The sequence below is a fragment of the Dendropsophus ebraccatus genome, chromosome 15 (genome assembly GCF_027789765.1).
Source record: "Dendropsophus ebraccatus isolate aDenEbr1 chromosome 15, aDenEbr1.pat, whole genome shotgun sequence".
NCBI classification, from domain to species: domain Eukaryota; kingdom Metazoa; phylum Chordata; class Amphibia; order Anura; family Hylidae; genus Dendropsophus; species Dendropsophus ebraccatus.
In genome coordinates, this window is record NC_091468.1 from 7,066,929 (window position 1) to 7,085,776 (window position 18,848).

At 42.5% G+C, this 18,848-nt stretch overlaps 1 protein-coding gene across 6 annotated transcripts in view; it reads left to right on the top strand.

Moving 5' to 3' along the window:
* Positions 1 to 18,848, top strand: part of EHBP1 (EH domain binding protein 1) — a 253,241-nt gene that overhangs the window by 220,934 nt on the left and 13,459 nt on the right. For all 6 annotated transcript variants that reach the window (XM_069955491.1, XM_069955487.1, XM_069955486.1 and 3 more), the window contains 2 exons: positions 13,257 to 13,356; positions 14,684 to 14,757. In XM_069955491.1, coding sequence (XP_069811592.1) covers positions 13,257 to 13,356; positions 14,684 to 14,757 — 174 coding nt within the window. The remainder of the gene's footprint in view (positions 1 to 13,256; positions 13,357 to 14,683; positions 14,758 to 18,848) is intronic.

Consider the following 18,848-nt stretch of genomic DNA (forward strand, 5'->3'; position numbering starts at 1 on the left):
CCAGGTCCCCACTATTCATTGTTTTACATCCTGTCCTGATAGTGTTCCCATCTATAACATGGCTGCAGATGGAGGGGCATTTGCCATGCCGTCTCTCCACATAGTTCACAGAAAATTAGCGCAGTTAAGGAAGCCGAATGACCTCTCAATTATCATACATTGATTTACATTATCAATAAAGGTGTCAGCCCCTTTAAGGCCTATTAGACAGTCAGCCAACCTATCAGTGTTTTTTGGTGCAGTGCAAAACAGGAGACCCACATAGGTTCATGATGAACCTATAAATATCCGTGCCATTACACTCAATGATATGAGTAAATGAGAACGAGAAAACTATATCACTTCTAATTTCAGACGAATTTTTATTCCCAGTGAAAACCAGTATTGGTCATGTGAGACTTGTGCTAACCGGTTTAACAGCTGCCAAGTGCCCAAGTTGCCCAAAGCATGAATTTTCTTTCTGGACTTGGATGAGCTGTAGGGACACTCCATGTATACATGGTATTAAGGGCTGTTTCTTCTTCGAGAACCAGTCGGTGTACAGAACGTCTACTTCTGCATCATGTAATTAACTTGTGAAATGAATGTTTCCAGATTTGGGTTTATCTCGACACTTTGGAAAATTTGTTACTTTAAAAATGACTGGATTGGTCTTGGAGTTAAGGTAATACGCTCTCGATTGCCAAGTAATTAATGTGAAGAATAATTAATTCAGTGTAAATGTGGAAACCTCTGCGTTCTGCCACATTGTATTTCTAGGTAGCGGGAATTTAGCGTGGTGCCGTGCGAGCCGAGACAGTTAACAAAAATCCATTTACATAAACATAAACCTAGGATGGCCGCGTTGTAAAGCGATTCCGAATGCACACATAAGACATGCTTTATCAGGGTGGTCGGGAGATGAGTGACTTTTTTTTCCCATTTTAACAGCTTGTGAAATGCGATGTTTGAAATGGTTCTTTGAGAGCGAGCAGATTATGACTTGCATAGTGACTCTTAGCAGCCTTCTGGGAAATGAGCTGTTGACATTCTTTTGGGTCATCATCCAAGATAGGAGGGCAACCACAAGGATTTAGCAGATAAATTCATCCAAAAAGACTTTTATCCATTTAACTGCAACTTGGAAACGTGTAGGGATGGCAGCATTAATGTAGTCTTTAGAAACCATCAAAGTAAGCCTTATGTATAATAAAAAAATCAAATGGGCAGGGTAATAACTTGCAGAGGTCTTCTGAGAGGTAATATGTTATTTACATAATTCCGAAGCATAAACCAATCTTGCCAGGAGTCTCCTTTCCTTCTGTAGAACAGAGATGTTATTTGTTTAAAGAGTCACTTTTTTTATATATTGTCGGGAAATATGTTTTTTCCTCCAGGTTCCTAATAAATATTCAGGTTTCAGCTAATTGCTTCTTCATCTGATGCCGGAACGTCTTGGTCGCCTTAAGACTCCCACCCCACCCAACCAGTACAATTTAGTTCACTTGCAGTTTTATTCTTCAACTTTTTTTTAATTCTAGTGTTACGGCAGGTCACAGTTGACCGCGTAAGCAGAAGACGATAAATTGGTGTAATTTTTCCCTGTATAAATGGGGAGTAAAAAAAACTAAAAACTTTGTGACTTCCACTATAGTGATACTATAGGCCGACCATTCAGGAAAGGTTCCCACAATGCCTTGTGCTGCCCAGGAGCTAGCAAACACCCTGCTGCGTTAAAAAACTCCCCAAAAGACAAAAGCACAATGAAATAGAAAAGCTTACCACCGGCAGCTTTCAGAACGACAAACGAGCCAAACTATACATCTCCACCACTCCAGTTTGGTCAGAATGCTAATGAGCTCGCTCTGATCTTTACTTGGCTTCCCGTGTTTTCTACATCTTCAAGGACCACATGGCGCTAGCAAAATAAAGACAACTAAATGAGAATTTCGAATGCTTTTTGTGTCCCGGCCCTGGTGCTTTTCAATTGACGCACTCTTTTTGGCTATTCTGTATAAAAAAAAAAAAAAAAAAAAGAATACAACAGGGGGCTGCGTCTGAACGCTCCCAACGGAGGTAAATTTTTACAAAAGTAAATTAGTGTGATGAGGAAAATATGAGAGAAGTTCTGATTAATTTCCACTTCATCATATCAATGACACCTTCAGCCTCACTCACGCTCTCCTCAGAAGAGATGGAGAGAAAAGATGAATGAGGCTGTTATTCACAATGAATGCCTAGGGAGGATTTTTTTTTTCTTTTTTTTTTTTTTAAATAGCCACATTGGACATAAAAGGCACTAGGAAGTACTCTGCATTAGCGGTTCAGATCACTAGTTAATGGGATGATGTCTTTTTTAGCTTTTGTCGCAAGATTATTAGAAAGGATGGGATTCTGTGTCCATCATTTCATACCATTAAGTGCCTATTGAGCACAAGTGCTAAAATGCAGGTTTCTGTGTATTGTTTCCCATGAAAAGTAAAGGCCGCTGTGGCTTGGCACCGTCTGTGTCGCTAGCAGGTGATTTATTTGAGATATATATTATATTTATTACCTTTATATGACTGGTATCATGACATTGCAGTGTTAAGCTATGTGTTTACTTGCTCCATGGCTTTTCCAGTAGGGCTCTGTGCAGAGAGATACAACAAAAAATGGTGGGACCTTTCACGACCACTGTGACTTAACCCACTATAGAGCTATAGGTTACAGCCTTCTATTGGAGCTATATGTTGGTAGATCCTATTGATACAATTTTAATGTGATTGTGGTCAGTATCAGCAGCAACCCGAAGTGTCACAAGTTTACTGTAGAAAATCACAGCACCGGATTGTTTTTGATGACTTGTATAGACTGTACACTAAAGGGAACCTTAAACAAATGAGATGTTATGACCAATAAATAGCTGTGGATGTTCCGATTACAAACCTCTTTATAGTTTCTTGAGAAGCTCGCCCGTTCCGGGATGTGTTACTATGTTCAAAATTCAGTTAAAGGGGAACTAACAGCAGGTTAGAGGAATCTAACCTGCTGATATGTCCCTACTGCACAGGCGACACCAAGGAGGAAGGTATGTCTCTTATAGTATGTCTCTTACCTTCATCCTCGGTGCCGCTCCAGTGCAGTTAGTCGTGTGCTCCTTGGTCCAGTAAGACCATTAGGAGCACTGCCCGCCCCCATAGCACCAATGCAGCCCCATCCAGCCTGCTCCATTGATTATAATTGGCACTATAATAGCAGATTTCGCTCATGATGTCCTAACTTATTAGGTGCCCAAAATTTTGTTAGGTTACTTAATGGAGAAGTCTGGGGTCAGACGTTTTTTTATTTTTTTTTCCCAGAGAGCGGGAGACGAGGTGACTGAACATAACAACATGCACCTACCTCCTCAGCTCCAGCACAGGGATCTGCTATCCTCCGCTGTGGTTCCCGGACGCTTCTAGGTCTGAGCGGGGACCCTGTTTCGTGATGCCAGGCCTGCTCAGCCAGTCAGTGCCTGAGGCAGAAGTCTACTACAGCGACTGACTGGTTGAGTGGATCTGACATGTCACAACCCGGGTCCCTACTCAGGAACCAGGAAGCGGCCGTGAACGGGAGCGGAGGACAGTGGAAGACAGCGGACCCCAGCGATGGAGCCACCTCCTCCTTTATTTTAATAATCAAAGCCTAAGATTATAGTAAATTAAAAAAATAATCAAAGTATTGTACATGGAGCTGACCATAGGAGGTATCAGTGACGGGGAGCACAATGCTGGGCCCTACACCAGTTCAACTTACTGAACTTCTCATTATTCCAGGAAACATTGCCTGAGCGTATTTACATAATCCACTAATGCCGATGTTGTGACCTGACCCAGTTGCCTGACGGTAGCCTGTGTGGTCAGAGCGGCTTCTGCTGCAGGTTCCTTCATGTCTACATTAGATGAGTAATGCAGCAAAGGTTCAGCCACCGGTCTTGGAGCTGCTTACGAGAGCGTGAACTGCAATTAACTGCTCCAACATCTCCTCAAACTTTTTTCTTTCTCTAAGGAATTGTGAGGTTTGCAATATTGTCTACACGACCATTCTGGAGTCAGCGACAAGATTTACCAGTTATTTTTTTTAAACTTTTGGAAATCGGCTTCTTGCGATATTGTGGTATCTTACAGATTGTTTAGAAGAAAGTTCAAGGAATAAAGTAAATAAAATTCTGAGGTCTTTTCTCTGCCGTTTCCATTTTGTGGAGGGACAAAATTGCCTTTTCTTCCCCCTTCTTTTACTAAACAGCTAGAACGCAGCCTCCTTTTTATATTTCAGTAACAAGACGGCCCGACCACTATAGCCTCCTCCAAGTAATTAAATCAATCCTTTGTACTTACCGTATTCTCCTCTAGTGACGGGACCAGATCTGATTATATGCTTCATGCATATTCAGAGGGCGCTCCTGACAGCTCTTTAATGAGCTCTTACTTAATCAGGGAGAACAATGTTCATCTTGTGTTTTGTTTTTTTTCCCCTTCGTCTTCTTCTTCATCCTCCTCCTTATACATGAGCTGGAGGAACATTTAAAGGAATAAAATGAAACATTCAGCTTTCATTTACAATATGTCCCAAGTATACGGATCTGGATCCTGAAAGGCGTTTGTGTGGTTTAAGTTCCATTTCTCTTTAATAGTTTGATGGGAAAATTGGATTACCGATATTGGATTAATTAACAAATGGCTGAAGAATTGTAGAATGGATAACATGTGGACTGAGATGGCAGGCTGGAATATATGTTTGTGCAAGGAAAGGCAGGAGGGTTCCTTAACTATCTATGAAATGTAAGAATAATTTGTTTAGAACCTTCTCCGCTTCATAGAAGATAGACTGCATGACGGACGTTGCTGATATGTCCTCCTTGTCTTATGACTATGACTGTAGACTTGTAGTTGATGACATCATTGCTTGTAATTCTTCCCTGCACAGAGGCTATGACAATAGTGGAGTCCATAGGTATGGACTTTGCTTGTAGGCCTCTGTGTATACATTCCTTTTCCATTGACATCCTGGGGGAGTTTACTAATACCATCTAATTCCTAGTGCAAACTTAGACTAGACAGTTCAAAAATTCATCAGTTTTTCTTTTTTTTTTTTGCTCTATCTGTTTTAGAATTTGGTGAATCTTTAAGGTACCCATACACTTTATGCTTATGTCGTATTCGGCAATTAGGATAAAGTGTATAGGGCTCTTCTGAGGGTCCTCCGACTGATATCAGTGGAGAGATAGGGATCGAGTGTGATGGAAAATTACTGAGATAAGGTATTATACCTAAGATGATAAAGGTGTTTGGCCACCTGTCTAGTCTTAGACTGTCTAGTCTCAGGGAGCCATATATTTTCAGTACGTGTCGGCCAAACCTTCTGTTTAATAGTTTTTTCCTAGCCTCCCACAGCCAAATGGTCACGTGTTTCCTATAAGAGGAGGCATAAGCTACAACCAGAGAAGAACAAATTGATTGAGAAGAAAAAAAATATAAAACATAACCAACTCTTATTTTCACCAACATCATCTGTCAAGAGTCTTGAGGTTCCCATAGACCAGTAGCGGCGGGCTTGGAAGACCTTAATATGAGGTTTATAGGCACCTTAATTCACACTATGTAATCTAAGTCTAAACCTAATATTATCTGTCTTACTTTATGCCAAAAGTTTGCACCATGTTTTCCTGCAGCGGATTCTAAACCCTGTAAACCTTTGCTGCCATACCAGCATACATGGGGACAGGTGTAAGGTAACACGTGTCTCAAGCCCCAATTCCACAGGCCGATGAGAGGAGCAAACAAGCGCTGTCAGCGCTCGTTTGCTCCTCGTTCCCCGCTCGCTGCTGCCACTATGGGGCCCATAGAGGATAGCGGCGGTGTGCTGCCTCCACTCCTATTCCACGGAGCGACGGCAGCAGATTGCTGCTATCCCAGTCGTTTGTCTTTCACCATGTTTGAAAGACAAACAATGTTGGCTGATCGTTGCCTTCTATTCCACAGGACGATGATCGGCCAAATACAGCCGATAATCGTTCCATGGAATAGGGCCTTTAATTACAAGACCACACAGAATTTATATACCCTGAGACATTTAGGTCTGTTTAGGAGCTATAGACTCACAGCAGTTGGATATTTTTAAACAATAGTATTTTAAAAAGGCGATTACGTTTTCTGTTCTTAGGTTTTGCAATTCATGTTCTAATCTAACACAATATGCGATCATATATGATGGAGTCTCTAAGAAGGAGAGGGTACCCATCTGTAGAAAGCTGTCTAAGGGCCCTATTCCACGGGACGATTATCGTTTAATCATTCGAATCTAAACGATTAACGACTGAACGAGAAATCGTGGATCGTTTAATAAGACCTGGACCTATCTTTATCGTTGCTCGTTCGCAAATCGTTCGCATTGAATAAGATGTCGTTCGCAGTAGTGACAAACGCAATCGCGACAAGACGACCGCAAGAACGATCATAAGTAACGATTATCCTTCCATGTAAATGGGTGAACGATTTCAGGTCTTTCGCAACAGCGGTCATTTGGATCGTTTATCGTTAACGATTATGCAGACGACAGAGGATTATGCAGCGACAGAGGAAGGAGGAGCTGCCAGTTAACATGGCTGTTTGTACGAGGGATTCTCCACCAGCTATAGTGCGTGTGACCAATTGTCAATGACTGGGGGCTTTAAAGACCTTCTCCAACATATCAACCAGTAGGGGAGAGGTTGGGTTTCCGTTTGGCAGTCATTCATCTCACTTGGCTTCCGTAGAATATGAATGCCTGTTTGGCCAAGCTAAAAGACGTATGGTAGTGGGGGAACTGGTCCGTTCTATTGACCATCTTATAATGAGCAATTAGTGTAACTGTGGCAGCTTCGAGCCAGGAGCACAGGTGACATCTTGCTGGATCGCAGGTCATTGACTAGATGTAGCCCAGTTAGTAAGAGGCTTTCTGTCGGCTGTCATGTATGCTCTCGGGAAACGCTTGCACTTGCTCCAGTGTTTGATGGACACCACGATACAATTGCTTTCGGTACAGAACACGTGTTTACCTCCTGTAGAGGTTTTATTAATTGTTCTACATCTTCTCCTTTCATGTGGCTAGCATTGTTTGTTCATCTGAGCATCTGTCAAGTAAAGGTCATCAATACATTTCACCACGGACCTCTCCATCACCATCTTCTATACTGCGGTGAGCTAATGGGCGGATAGGCTCCTAGATGTGCACTGGGGATCTACAGTCACTTCATATTTGCACACGTCAAAATTCCCATCAGGCGATGCTAAGTGTATCGTATATTTCTGTATTTACCCTTCTGATCCTCTGTCTCCATTCTTGCTGTTCAGATCGTCCCAGAAGGTTTCCTATTGCATATTGTTAATCATGATATTCTATTTACCCTCATTAAACCTCTAGCATGACTCCCATTTCCAATTTGTATGGTTTTAGGTTTTTATTATCTATGGGATTTTTTTTTTGTTATTATTTTAGTCCAGATAATGTGGTGTTTTGTACTAAATATCTCTCAGCCTTTAAAGCAGATAATCGTTGCTGTGGGGCTTCTTGGTTAAAAGATTGTTTATACTGTATTGTATTGTACTGCAGAGCTGCGTTCTGAATTCTGCTGCTTGCCACCGCAGTCAGTTGACAGTTTGACAACTCACATACCCATAACAGCTTTGGAGCGCTCCCACAATGCAGTGCAATGATCCAGCAAGAAACACTATGAAATCTGAGCTCGACTACTTAAAGTTTTGTGACTATGGCTCAGGGTTAGGGTGGGCGATAAGACATGTTATGGCGCTCATTTGCATGTAGAAAGGAAATGGAGTTCTGATGAGAGAAGAGCTCATTCTGTAACACAACAGGATTCAGTAAGTCACAATTCAGTTGTAGAAATAACGCATATCCTATTAATCACATGGCAAAGTTTGGTTGTATAATACTATTGGCAAATGTCTGTTTTGCAGGGTTTTGTTTTGTTTTCCAAGTGTAAAGTTTGCCTGTCTTTATAACTTCCAAAATTAAATTCAGCAGGTGATGTCATAATAAGCATGTTTGTAATTTACTTTCATTATTATTTTAGTTCTCATGCTTTATAACAGCTATACTTACTGTATATCCAGGTCCAGTCTCCTGAAGGCTGCTATATAACAGCTGTACTTAATGTATCCAGGTCCAGTCTCCTGAAGGCAGCTATATAACAGCTATACTTACTGTATCCTTGTCCAATCTCCTGAAGGCAGCTATATAACAGCTATACTTACTGTATCCAGGTCCAGTCTCCTGAAGGCAGCTATATAACAGCTATACTTACTGTATCCAGGTCCAGTCTCCTGAAGGCTGCTATATAACAGCTATACTTACTGTATCCAGGTCCAATCTCCTGAAGGCAGCTATATAACAGCTATACTTACTGTATCCAGGTCCAGTCTCCTGAAGGCTGCTATATAACAGCTATACTTACTGTATCCAGGTCCAGTCTCCTGAAGGCAGCTATATAACAATGCTATACTTACTGTATCCAGGCCCAGTCTCCTGAAGGCAGCTATATAACAGCTATACTTACTGTATCCAGGTCCAGTCTCCTGAAGGCAGCTATATAACAGCTATACTTACTGTATCCAGGACCAGTCTCCTGAAGGCTGCTATATAACAGCTATACTTACTGTATCCAGGTCCAGTCTCCTGAAAGCTGCTATAACAGCTATACTTACTGTATCCAGGTCCAGTCTCCTGAAGGCAGCTATATAATAGCTATACTTACTGTATCCAGGTCCAGTCTCCTGAAGGCTGCTATATAACAGCTATACTTACTGTATACAGGTCCAGTCTCTTGAAGGCAGCTATATAACAGCTATACTTACTGTATCCAGGTCCAGTCTCCTGAAGGCTGCTATAGAACAGCTATACTTACTGTATCCAGGTCCAGTCTCCTGAAGGCAGCTATATAACAGCTATACTTACTGTATCCAGGTCCAGTCTCCTGAAGCTTTTTAGTCTTGTGCCAGTTGATATAAGAGACAAACACAGGAAGTCCCGATCATCTGTGCTCACAGAGAAGGCAAAAACACTAAACCCTCAGGCCGAGGCTCGGGGTACAAAACCCCTTTAAACAACACCCCCCAAAATAAAATGTAACTTTTAATCAATATACACTAAAATAGTAGGTGAAACAATTAAAATCACAATACACCCAGGATGTTAGCTCCATGTGTAAACTATTGGAGATATGACTATCCTCCTATCTATATCACAGCCTAGTCTGCAGCTATTAGGCCATACTGGAGCTCATGCTGGATGAATGCTAGCTAAAACACAAAACTGCTTCCTCTCGTAGAGGCGTACGTTATATACACAGAGAAGGCAGTGACTCTCTGACTGGCCAGGACTTCCTGCGTTTTAGTTTTTTTCAACTTTTTTTTCTGCCTAGTGGTAACATTTCTTAAAAGGCTATCCCAGTATAATTTATACATTTACTACTTGGGTTCATCCACAGCTTCCGTTTCAGCTCCTTCCTGTCCACCTGCCCTCTCACAATCACTGGTGGAGAAATGGCACCACTATGGCCAGTGATTGACGGGCAGTCAGGTCATGTACCGACATCTCACCTGAGCAGTGCAGAACCGGAGGGAGCTGGAATAGGTGCTACAGCATAATACATACATATATATAATGGTTAGGATTTGTAAATGTATTCCCGTCCTCTAGAATAGCATAAATGATCTGACTTGGGAATATATCTCTCAGTAGCTCTCACATATTATTACATATATATATATATATACATACATATGATATGGGTATTAGGAGAATAGCTCTCCCTGTATTCCAGATATTTATTTCCTCCATTATTGAGCCAGGCAGCGGCAGCATTTTATCCTCCGTCTCCACCGTGCTCCTTTAGCGGCCGCTTTAACATTCATTAAGCCGCGGAGCCCCTGCAATCCTTCGGCCAGGGTTTTGTTGAAGAACATTTTCATAGATGGCAGATTGTACTTTTTGATTAACCCCAAGTCTAAGTATATGGCAAATAGCTTGTTAAATCAAGTATTGTCCAGGGAAGCCATCTGTTTGTCTAGTATTGAGAGCCTTTTCTTATCTGTTATTAGTTATTGACAAAACATTATCTGACCGGATTTTGTGCATTTTCCCCCCCAGCTTTGGAATACTAAGAAAGTGGCGGCTGCGAGGGACGTTACTTTATATTTATGGGCTGTGCATACAGTGCTGGTGATGATGCTGATAAAAAGCTGCCGCCGAAAATTGTGTGTGTATCTGTGTACAAAGGATTGTGTCTACAACATTCAACATCGAAATGAAGTGTATTACAGAATATTACACCCGCCACCCGTGTCCTCGCCCGCTCCTCCTGAATTGTTTGCACAGTGGGATCTTTCCTCATAGAAGGAAGACGTTTTTTCTTCCTTTTTTTGGGGGGGTTGGGAATATATTTTAGGTTTGTTTAACCCGAAGTGTTATTTAATCTCTAAGCCCCCGAGGACATCTGCCCTCCGTATACTGACATTATATACTGCAGGGGGTTTGTTCTACACCTTTCTGATTGTAAAATCTGATAGATGAGCTCAGTCTGTTTCAGGATATGGGAGGCAGGTGGAGAATATTCTCCGGTATAGAATTATGGGTGTTTCAAGCTTTTTTAGGAATTATTTGCTGCATTTTCTACAAAAAGAAATAAAAAAAATGGAGCAACTTCGTCAGGGTTTCCCGTGACATCATAAAGCGGGGTCCCCTGCTGAAAAGCGTCCTCAATGAGCCAAGAAGCGGCTTCATGATACCTGAGCCACACATGAGATGCTGATATTTCCACCGTCTGTTCAGTTAGTTACCGGGGGGCAACAATCACAGGTCGACTATGATGAGAAAACCCCTTTACTATAGTAGACCTGTCAGGAGAGCCGACCGATACTCTTGTACAGGAGGTTTTTATAGTGTGACCCTTTGGTCCACCTCTTCTTACTCTTCTCTCCCCCATCGTACTATTCTTTCTGTGAGTGTCACTGTCGTTTAATTTTTTTTTTTGCAGAAAACAATGGTACAGACAATTTTAAGAAACTTTGTAATTGCGGTTATTAGCCGAAAAATGCATTTTTATCACGGAAAAGCAGTTTGAAGCTCTCCCCCTGTCTTCATCATTGTATATGGAGAGGGGAGGGGTGGAGGGAGATGAGGGACCAAAACAGGACAACAAAGAGTTAATTTACAGCTATCACCTCTGACAGTCAGCACTGACCTCTGAACACAGCTTTAATGGAGCTCCCAGCTGTTTAATCCTTTGTTCTCTGCTCTCTACTGCCGACTCATCTCCCCCCCCCCCCCTCCTCTCTCTATAGAACAGACAGGGTTGTGTCTGATGCAACAAGCCACAATTTCCTGATATTTTGCAGTGAATGGAAAAGTGAAGGAGGGGGGGGGGCTGGGAAAAGGCTTTTTGAATGCAGATAATGGCATATTTGCCTAATAAACCCAATTACAAAGTTTCTTAAAATCGCCTGGACTATTGATTTTTGCAAAAAAAAAAAAATATATATATATATATATATATATATATACACACATACTGTATAACAGTGACTCTTTAAGGCCCTATTACTCCAAACGATTGTCGTCCGTGCTGATTACCGGCCATTCCAGCCCATAATCGCTTGGTGTAATAGCTTGGTTAAAATACCATGATCAGCCTACATGCCCATTGTCGGGTGATCGTGATATTTCAGCTTGTTGAAGGAACCCGACCATTTCATCGATTGTGGTTGACTCTAATGGGCAGCCTTGATTATCTCAGGGTAGTTAGGGCGGCCCCTCCCGCTGTTCTGTTGGTGGGTGTAATAGCGCAGGGAGGAAGGAGGAAGCGAGCGCTGACCTGACTGCTGGTGCTCACTTCCCCCTCATTATCATGCCTTTATAGAGACCCTTTCTGGAGGGTTACACTCGTCTGCTCATTTATTTGAAATCATTATGTTCTCTAAGAAATTTCTATTTTGGAGGATCTTCTCTTCAGCTCTTTGTTGTGCCGATCCTCGAATATTCTTAGAACTCTTATCAACAAGATGTTACCAGTTAGGGGAGTGTCCCAGCACTTTATGAATTGTCCAATCAGCGCAGACTCTGTAGATACACACCCACTTGTCAGTTTGTTCTTTAGTATTCACAAGGAACGCCCGAGGAACAGCACAATGCCTAGTTATAAGAAAAGGGGTTTCAGAATTATTTCACAGGAAATACAAGAAGTGGTGACAGGTTGTCGTTAAGCTTGAGCGACAAAGTTGAATTTCAAGTCTTCAGTTTTAGAATATCACTTTTTGTTCATATGGAGTGGAAACCTTCGTGTGAGACGACATTTACAGACAAATGTATTTCTTGTCCTTATTATATAATCCTAAGTATAAGGGATGTGTGCACAGCCCAAGCTGCCTAGGCTGGACACAGTAACAAACTACATGTAAATCTTAAAGGGTTAACTCACCCCTCAAAAAAATCTTTCAGATCAACTGGTCTCAGCAAGTGCCAGAGATTTGTAATTTACTTCTATGAAAAAAATCTTCCAGTACTTATCAACTGCTGTATGTCGTGCAGGAAGTGGTGTATTTCTCCAGTCTGTCACAGTTCTCTCTGCTGCCACCTCTGTCCATGTCAGGAACTGTTCAGAGCAGCAGCAAATCCCTGTAGAAAACCTTTCCAGACTACTTCCTGTGGGACATACAGCAGCTGATAAGTATTGTAAGACTTGAGAATTTTTAATAGAAGTAAATTACAAATCTCTGGCACCAGTTGATTTAAAAGAAAAAAAAATGTTAAAAAGTTAATACTTGATATATTTAGGTGTGTATTCAGACCCATTCATAGGCCATTGCTGTTGACCGTGAGAGTGCTCGTAATGTGTGGATACATACTGAGTATAAAAGAAGAAGTTTGGATTTGTTCTTGAATAGAAACTATTATAACTGATGAGCTAACTCTAAGAATGGTTCTGTATATATGAAAGTATGGTGTTCTTCCTGCTTGTCCGTACATTGTGAACCGTCGCTGTACGGGATAGAAGTTTATACAGTGTGTAGACTGATTGGATGGATGTGTAACCAATGTGCATCTGGTAAGACGATGCTGCTGTGTCCGGCAATGATGTTTAACTGGTTTTAAAGATAAAATATTATGTTGTGCTGCTAAACAAAAACAAAAATGTCTCTTTTTGGCTCAATATTTGATTGTTTTTGTATATGTGCCTGACTTTTTGTAATTTTTTAATCCAGGAATGTATACCGAGGAAGAGGAGACGTTGATGCAGGAATGGTTCATGCTTGTGAACAAGAAGAACGCCCTGATCCGGAGAATGAACCAGCTCTCCCTCCTGTAAGCCTATGGGTTAGACTTACCATACGTTATGATTTATGCAATAGTCAGTCTATGAAGTCTGCTCTGACTTTTGTCTCTGAGCGACTCTTTCTGCCCTCCAGTGGTATTGGCGCCAGATAAGCATTGTTTGCTTCTCTCCGATCCTGATGTCTTTACACTTTGACTGACGCATGTAAACTTAAGTGGGTTATCGTTTCTCGGGCTGCGCCCATCTCGTTTTTTTTTTTGCCCCATGACTCAGGAAAATGAAAAAGAACTCTTCCATTTCCATTGTTAGCCATTATTTCCTGTTGTGTTCTCCGAAGAAGGATTATCATCATCAGCTAATAATATCCAAGCACTGGTGACTGGCTGGTTGTGTCATGACACGCTTAGGACCTGTTGTGGTGTTGACCCTGGAAGGGAGGATTAGCAGCAAAGGAAAACACAATCTATAAGAATACCCAAAGGAGAGGATGGAGAAAATGTCCCGCACTTCTAAATATTTACAATTTATGTTTAATAATTAAAACCGGCGGGGGGGTCAACTTTGAGAAAAACTTTCTTCTACACTGGTTTTAAATGTTGGCCTTCACCTGTTCTTATTGAAAATTATCATTATATACATTTAGTTAAAGGGGTACTCCAGCGGAAATCATTTTCTTTCAAATCAACTGGTTATAGAAAGTTATATAGATTTGTAATTTGCCTCTTTTTAAAAATCTCCAGTCTTCCAGTACTTATCAGCTGCTGTATGTCCTGCAGGAAGTGGTGTATTCTTTCCATTATGACACAGTGCTCTCTACTGCCACCGCTGTCCATGTCAGGAACTGTCTAGAGCAGGAGAGGTTTTCTATGGGGATTTGCTGCTGCTCTGGACAGTTCCTGACATGGACAGAGGTGGCAGCAGAGAGCACTGTGTCAGACTGGGGAGAATACACCACTTTCTGCAGGACATACAGCAGATGATAAGTATTGGAAGATTTTGAAATAGAACTAAATGACAAATCTATGTAACTTTCTGAAACCAGTTGATCTGAAAGAAAAAGATTTTCACTGGAGTACCTCTTTGAGGTTGAAGTAATATATTTTTATGCTACGTTATAACCAGTGATGGGTTACATCTAAACTGGGTGAAGTAGTATGGGCAGCAGCAGTCGGTCCCCATGCTTTCTCTTTGTTGCTGTATCATTTGTGCGAAGTAGCTTATTGTGGTAGAGAAAAGTCATTTATGAGTCCCCTAAATCAATGCGCGCTAAAGGTCCCTTTAAGTGTTTAATGATTTAGTAATTAACATATTGATGAGCTGAGTTTTTTTTTTACTTCTGTCTTAACTCGCCTATAGGGAAAAGGAACATGACCTGGAGAGACGGTTTGAGCTACTGAACAGAGAGCTACGGGCGATGCTCGCTATAGAAGGTAAGTCGGGAACACGTGTAAAAAGAAATAAATAAAAAAATCAAGGAAAAAAATTATTAAACTGGAATAATAATGAAAGTAATCTATGAAAGCGGTGATGTATCGGGATGGACGCCCAATGGAAGCGTTCGGCTTCATTGATAAGAATACAATGATGCCGCTTGTAATCATCGAAGACTAATGGTAATAAACGGAGAAGGATTCGGTCTCATCAAATTACGTGTAATAATCTGGCAGATTATTTGGATATAAAGGAACTAGTGACGATTTTCTATTCACATCTGCTAAAGTTCTAGCGGAGCGCTGCCATATGGTAATATTATATCGCTGAGCCCCCAAATACCATCTGAAAGCTGAGTGACGTGAGCCGCTGGGTATTGACCTCGCTGACTGTCACCGGGTAATTTCTTTTTTCACCTGATAAGGTTCCTGATCCATATTCAATCAATTGTAATTAGTTTGGGAGACTTTCATGGCCGCTGAAAGAGTCTATGGAGTGAATGGCACAAGGTATCTGAGAAATAACCATCTGGAGACGCTGACAGCTCTTCATATTTAACATCTACAACTGCATTGCACCTCCATTGCCATTTCATGTAAATTGTTGTAATATGTATATGTTATATAAATCAGTTGGTAGCAGAAAGTGCCAGAGATTTGTAATTTACTTCCTGACATGGACAGAGGTGGCAGCAGTGAGCACTGTGTCAGACTGGAGAGAGTACACCACTTCCTGCAGGACGTACAGCTGACAGACATACTGGAGATTTTTTTTTTTTTTTTAACTATAAGTAAATTACAAATCTCCGGCACTTGCTGGGACCAGTTGATTTGAAATAATTTTTTCTCCTTTAAGAGATGCACATGTAACAAGAAGTTATCCCCTCTAAACAGGAGAGAGGATAACAAGCTGATTGATAGGGTTCTAACCACTGAGACCTCCACTCATCACAATCCACAGAAAGGCCCCGGTATTATAAAGGCATGTCTGTGTTAGGTGCGGGCTCCGTTACAGATTTGCATTGGGGCATCAGAGCTCGTCTTACACCTCTTTACAGAACGTTGGAAAAACTGGAGAAAAAATAATGTAATACCGAAAATCTTACCATAAGATGGGAGGCAGATTGATCAGTGTACTGTCCGCAAACTACAGAGCTCCGGCAGCCGCTCCCTCCTCGGCTCCTCCAGCGCTCCCTCCTCTGTTCCTCCAGCCACTCCCTCCTCAGCTCCTCCAGCCGCTCCCTCCTCAGCTCCTCCAGCCGCTCCCTCCTCGGCTCCTCCAGCGCTCCCTCCTCGGCTCCTCCAGCGCTCCCTCCTCTGCTCCTCCAGCCGCTCCCTCCTCTGCTCCTCCAGCGCTCTCTCCTCTGCTCCTCCAGCCACTCCCTCCTCTGCTCCTCCAGCCACTCCCTCCTCTGCTCCTCCAGCCACTCCCTCCTCAGCTCCTCCAGCGCTCCCTCCTCGGCTCCTCCAGCGCTCTCTCCTCTGCTCCTCCAGCGCTCTCTCCTCTGCTCCTCCAGCCGCTCCCTCCTCTGCTCCTCCAGCCGCTCCCTCCTCGGCTCCTCCAGCCGCTCCCTCCTCTGCTCCTCCAGCCGCTCCCTCCTCTGCTCCTCCAGCCGCTCCCTCCTCAGCTCCTCCAGCCGCTCCCTCCTCTGCTCCTCCAGCCGCTCCCTCCTCAGCTCCTCCAGCCGCTCTCTCCTCAGCTCCTCCAGCCGCTCTCTCCTCTGCTCCTCCAGCCGCTCTCTCCTCTGCTCCTCCAGCCGCTCCCTCCTCAGCTCCTCCAGCCGCTCCCTCCTCAGCTCCTCCAGCCGCTCCCTCCTCGGCTCCTCCAGCCGCTCCCTCTTCGGCTCCCCAGCTGTTACCTTAGGTCGTGCGTCTCACTGCTCACCCTTGGACCTTTTTCCCACCTCACCCACCGCAGAAGAGAGACAAATAGATTGGTGATAGTAGTATGGTAATGGAGGGGCAGGAGGAGGAGACAATATGGGGGCATTGTAAGGGGGATAAAATGGGCGGCCATCTATATGAGGGATAACATGGGGGGCATCTATAAGGGGGACAACACGGGGGCCATCTATAAGGTGGACTACACGAGGGGTGCATGCACAGAGAGGGGCATATACTATAAGGGGAATCACATAGTTTCAGGGCTACCCACTAAATGAGGGTGTAAAGGAGCCAATACAGATGTGCAGTGTGTATAGAGATGAGGATTGTGCCAGAGTGAGGAGCCTAATATGTCAGATTCTGTGGATTTGTGGCTCGGAGAAGTTCTCATAATGGCCCAGGGCAGATGGAGAAGATGAAAAGGGAAGAACTCCAATCAGAAAAGACGTCCCCTGTGAGTCACCTGATGTAACTGAACTGTAATCTATATGGTGTATAGAACCTGTGTAGAGCTGGGGCCACCTCTATATGACTGTATGGGTGATAGTGATCTGTGTACAGAGAGGATTTTATTCAGTAGCGGTGGTGTTAGTATGTGGTGGTATTAGTCAGTATGCGGTAGCGTTAGTCAGTATGTGGTGGTGGTAGTCAGTAGCAGCAGTGGTGTTAGTCAGTATGTGGTGGGGTTAGTCAGTATGTGGTGGTATTAGTCAGTAGCAGCGGTGGTGTTAGTCAGTTTGTGGTGGTATTAGTCAGTAGCAGCGGTGGTGTTAGTCAGTATGCAGTGGTGTTATTTGTTACTTGAAATTTGGTACTGTGTTTTATTGGATTTAGTATACTGGATTTGGTCAGTAACAATATGGTGGTGATGGTGATATATATACACACCAATAGTATCGAGGAAGGGGGGGCCCAAGAGACATTAGCTACGCCCCTGTTGGTGGGTAAATGCGTCTGCTATCATAACCCTATAATGCAGGGATGGGAACCTTGGATCTCCGGCTAAAGCTTTGGCTGTCCATGCATGATGGGAGTTGTAGTTTTGCAGCAGCTGGAGGGCCGAGGTTCCCCATCCCTGCTATAGTGTGATCATAATCATCTTCTGAGTACAATATAATTCACTATATGTGCTAAGATCTACAATGGAATATACTAGTACAATACACAACAGTGCATGAAAAGTAACTGCGTGCTGAATAATCAATCACAGGAACTTCTGGAAAACAGAAGAGATGATAAAACCTCCCTTGTAGCGTAGTCGTTGCGAAACGTTTCTTCCGCTTCCAGCGTTTGGCTTTGTAGCTTTTTCATTACATCTTGTCAATTTCACACTGCTGCAAAATGAAAAGTTCTGCTAATTTCTGTCCGTCTGCGTCCTAAAAAGTGATTTATTAGAAGGTACAACAGAGCAATGTTCCGCTGCGACCCCCGGGGACCTTCCTGAGAGCCGCTCTATTGTCACCGCCAATAAATGACTGTCTTTGTCAGGGTAACAGTGGACATCTTTTTCACTTTTGGATATCACATTGACACGTTACAATTGAGCACTTTTGTTCTAACTCGATGGGTCAGTGACTTCCTCAAGTGCTCTTGGTAGCCGAGCAGTGAGATGTCAGGAAAAAAAGTTCATAACGAAAACTTTTTCTTTGTGAATTAGATAACCTTTATTTTTACTTTTGGCACAGATTATTTTTTTATATATTTTAATTTTAGGCCAGGTTTAATTATTTCTGGTTATTGAGAAGCACTTGTGTTTTGAATTTTATTCATTTATTTATTTTTTTTTATCTTTTTATTTAAAAAAAAAAACACTTTTTGTGTTTTTCTTAACAAAATTATGGGAAGAATGCACAATGAATTAAAACCTTTACTCCACTCTCAGGCTATGTTCACACAACGTACTTTTTAGGAGAATAAAGGCCATTGTTTTCAATTAAAACAACGGCCATTTTTTTCATACTGCAATGATGCCTTGAAGTCAATGCAAACAACGGCCATTGTTTCACACAATGTATTGAACAAGGGCCGTGCTTTATTATGGCCCCCAAAATAGTGATCATGTCAATTATTGCCGGACGTTGTTTATACATTGTATGAACATGGCCTTAAAGGGGTATTTCCAGAAAAGTAATGGTATAATGTAAGACATGTTATTACTTTATGATTGTGGCACCCACATTGATATAGAATATATCAGAATGAAAATA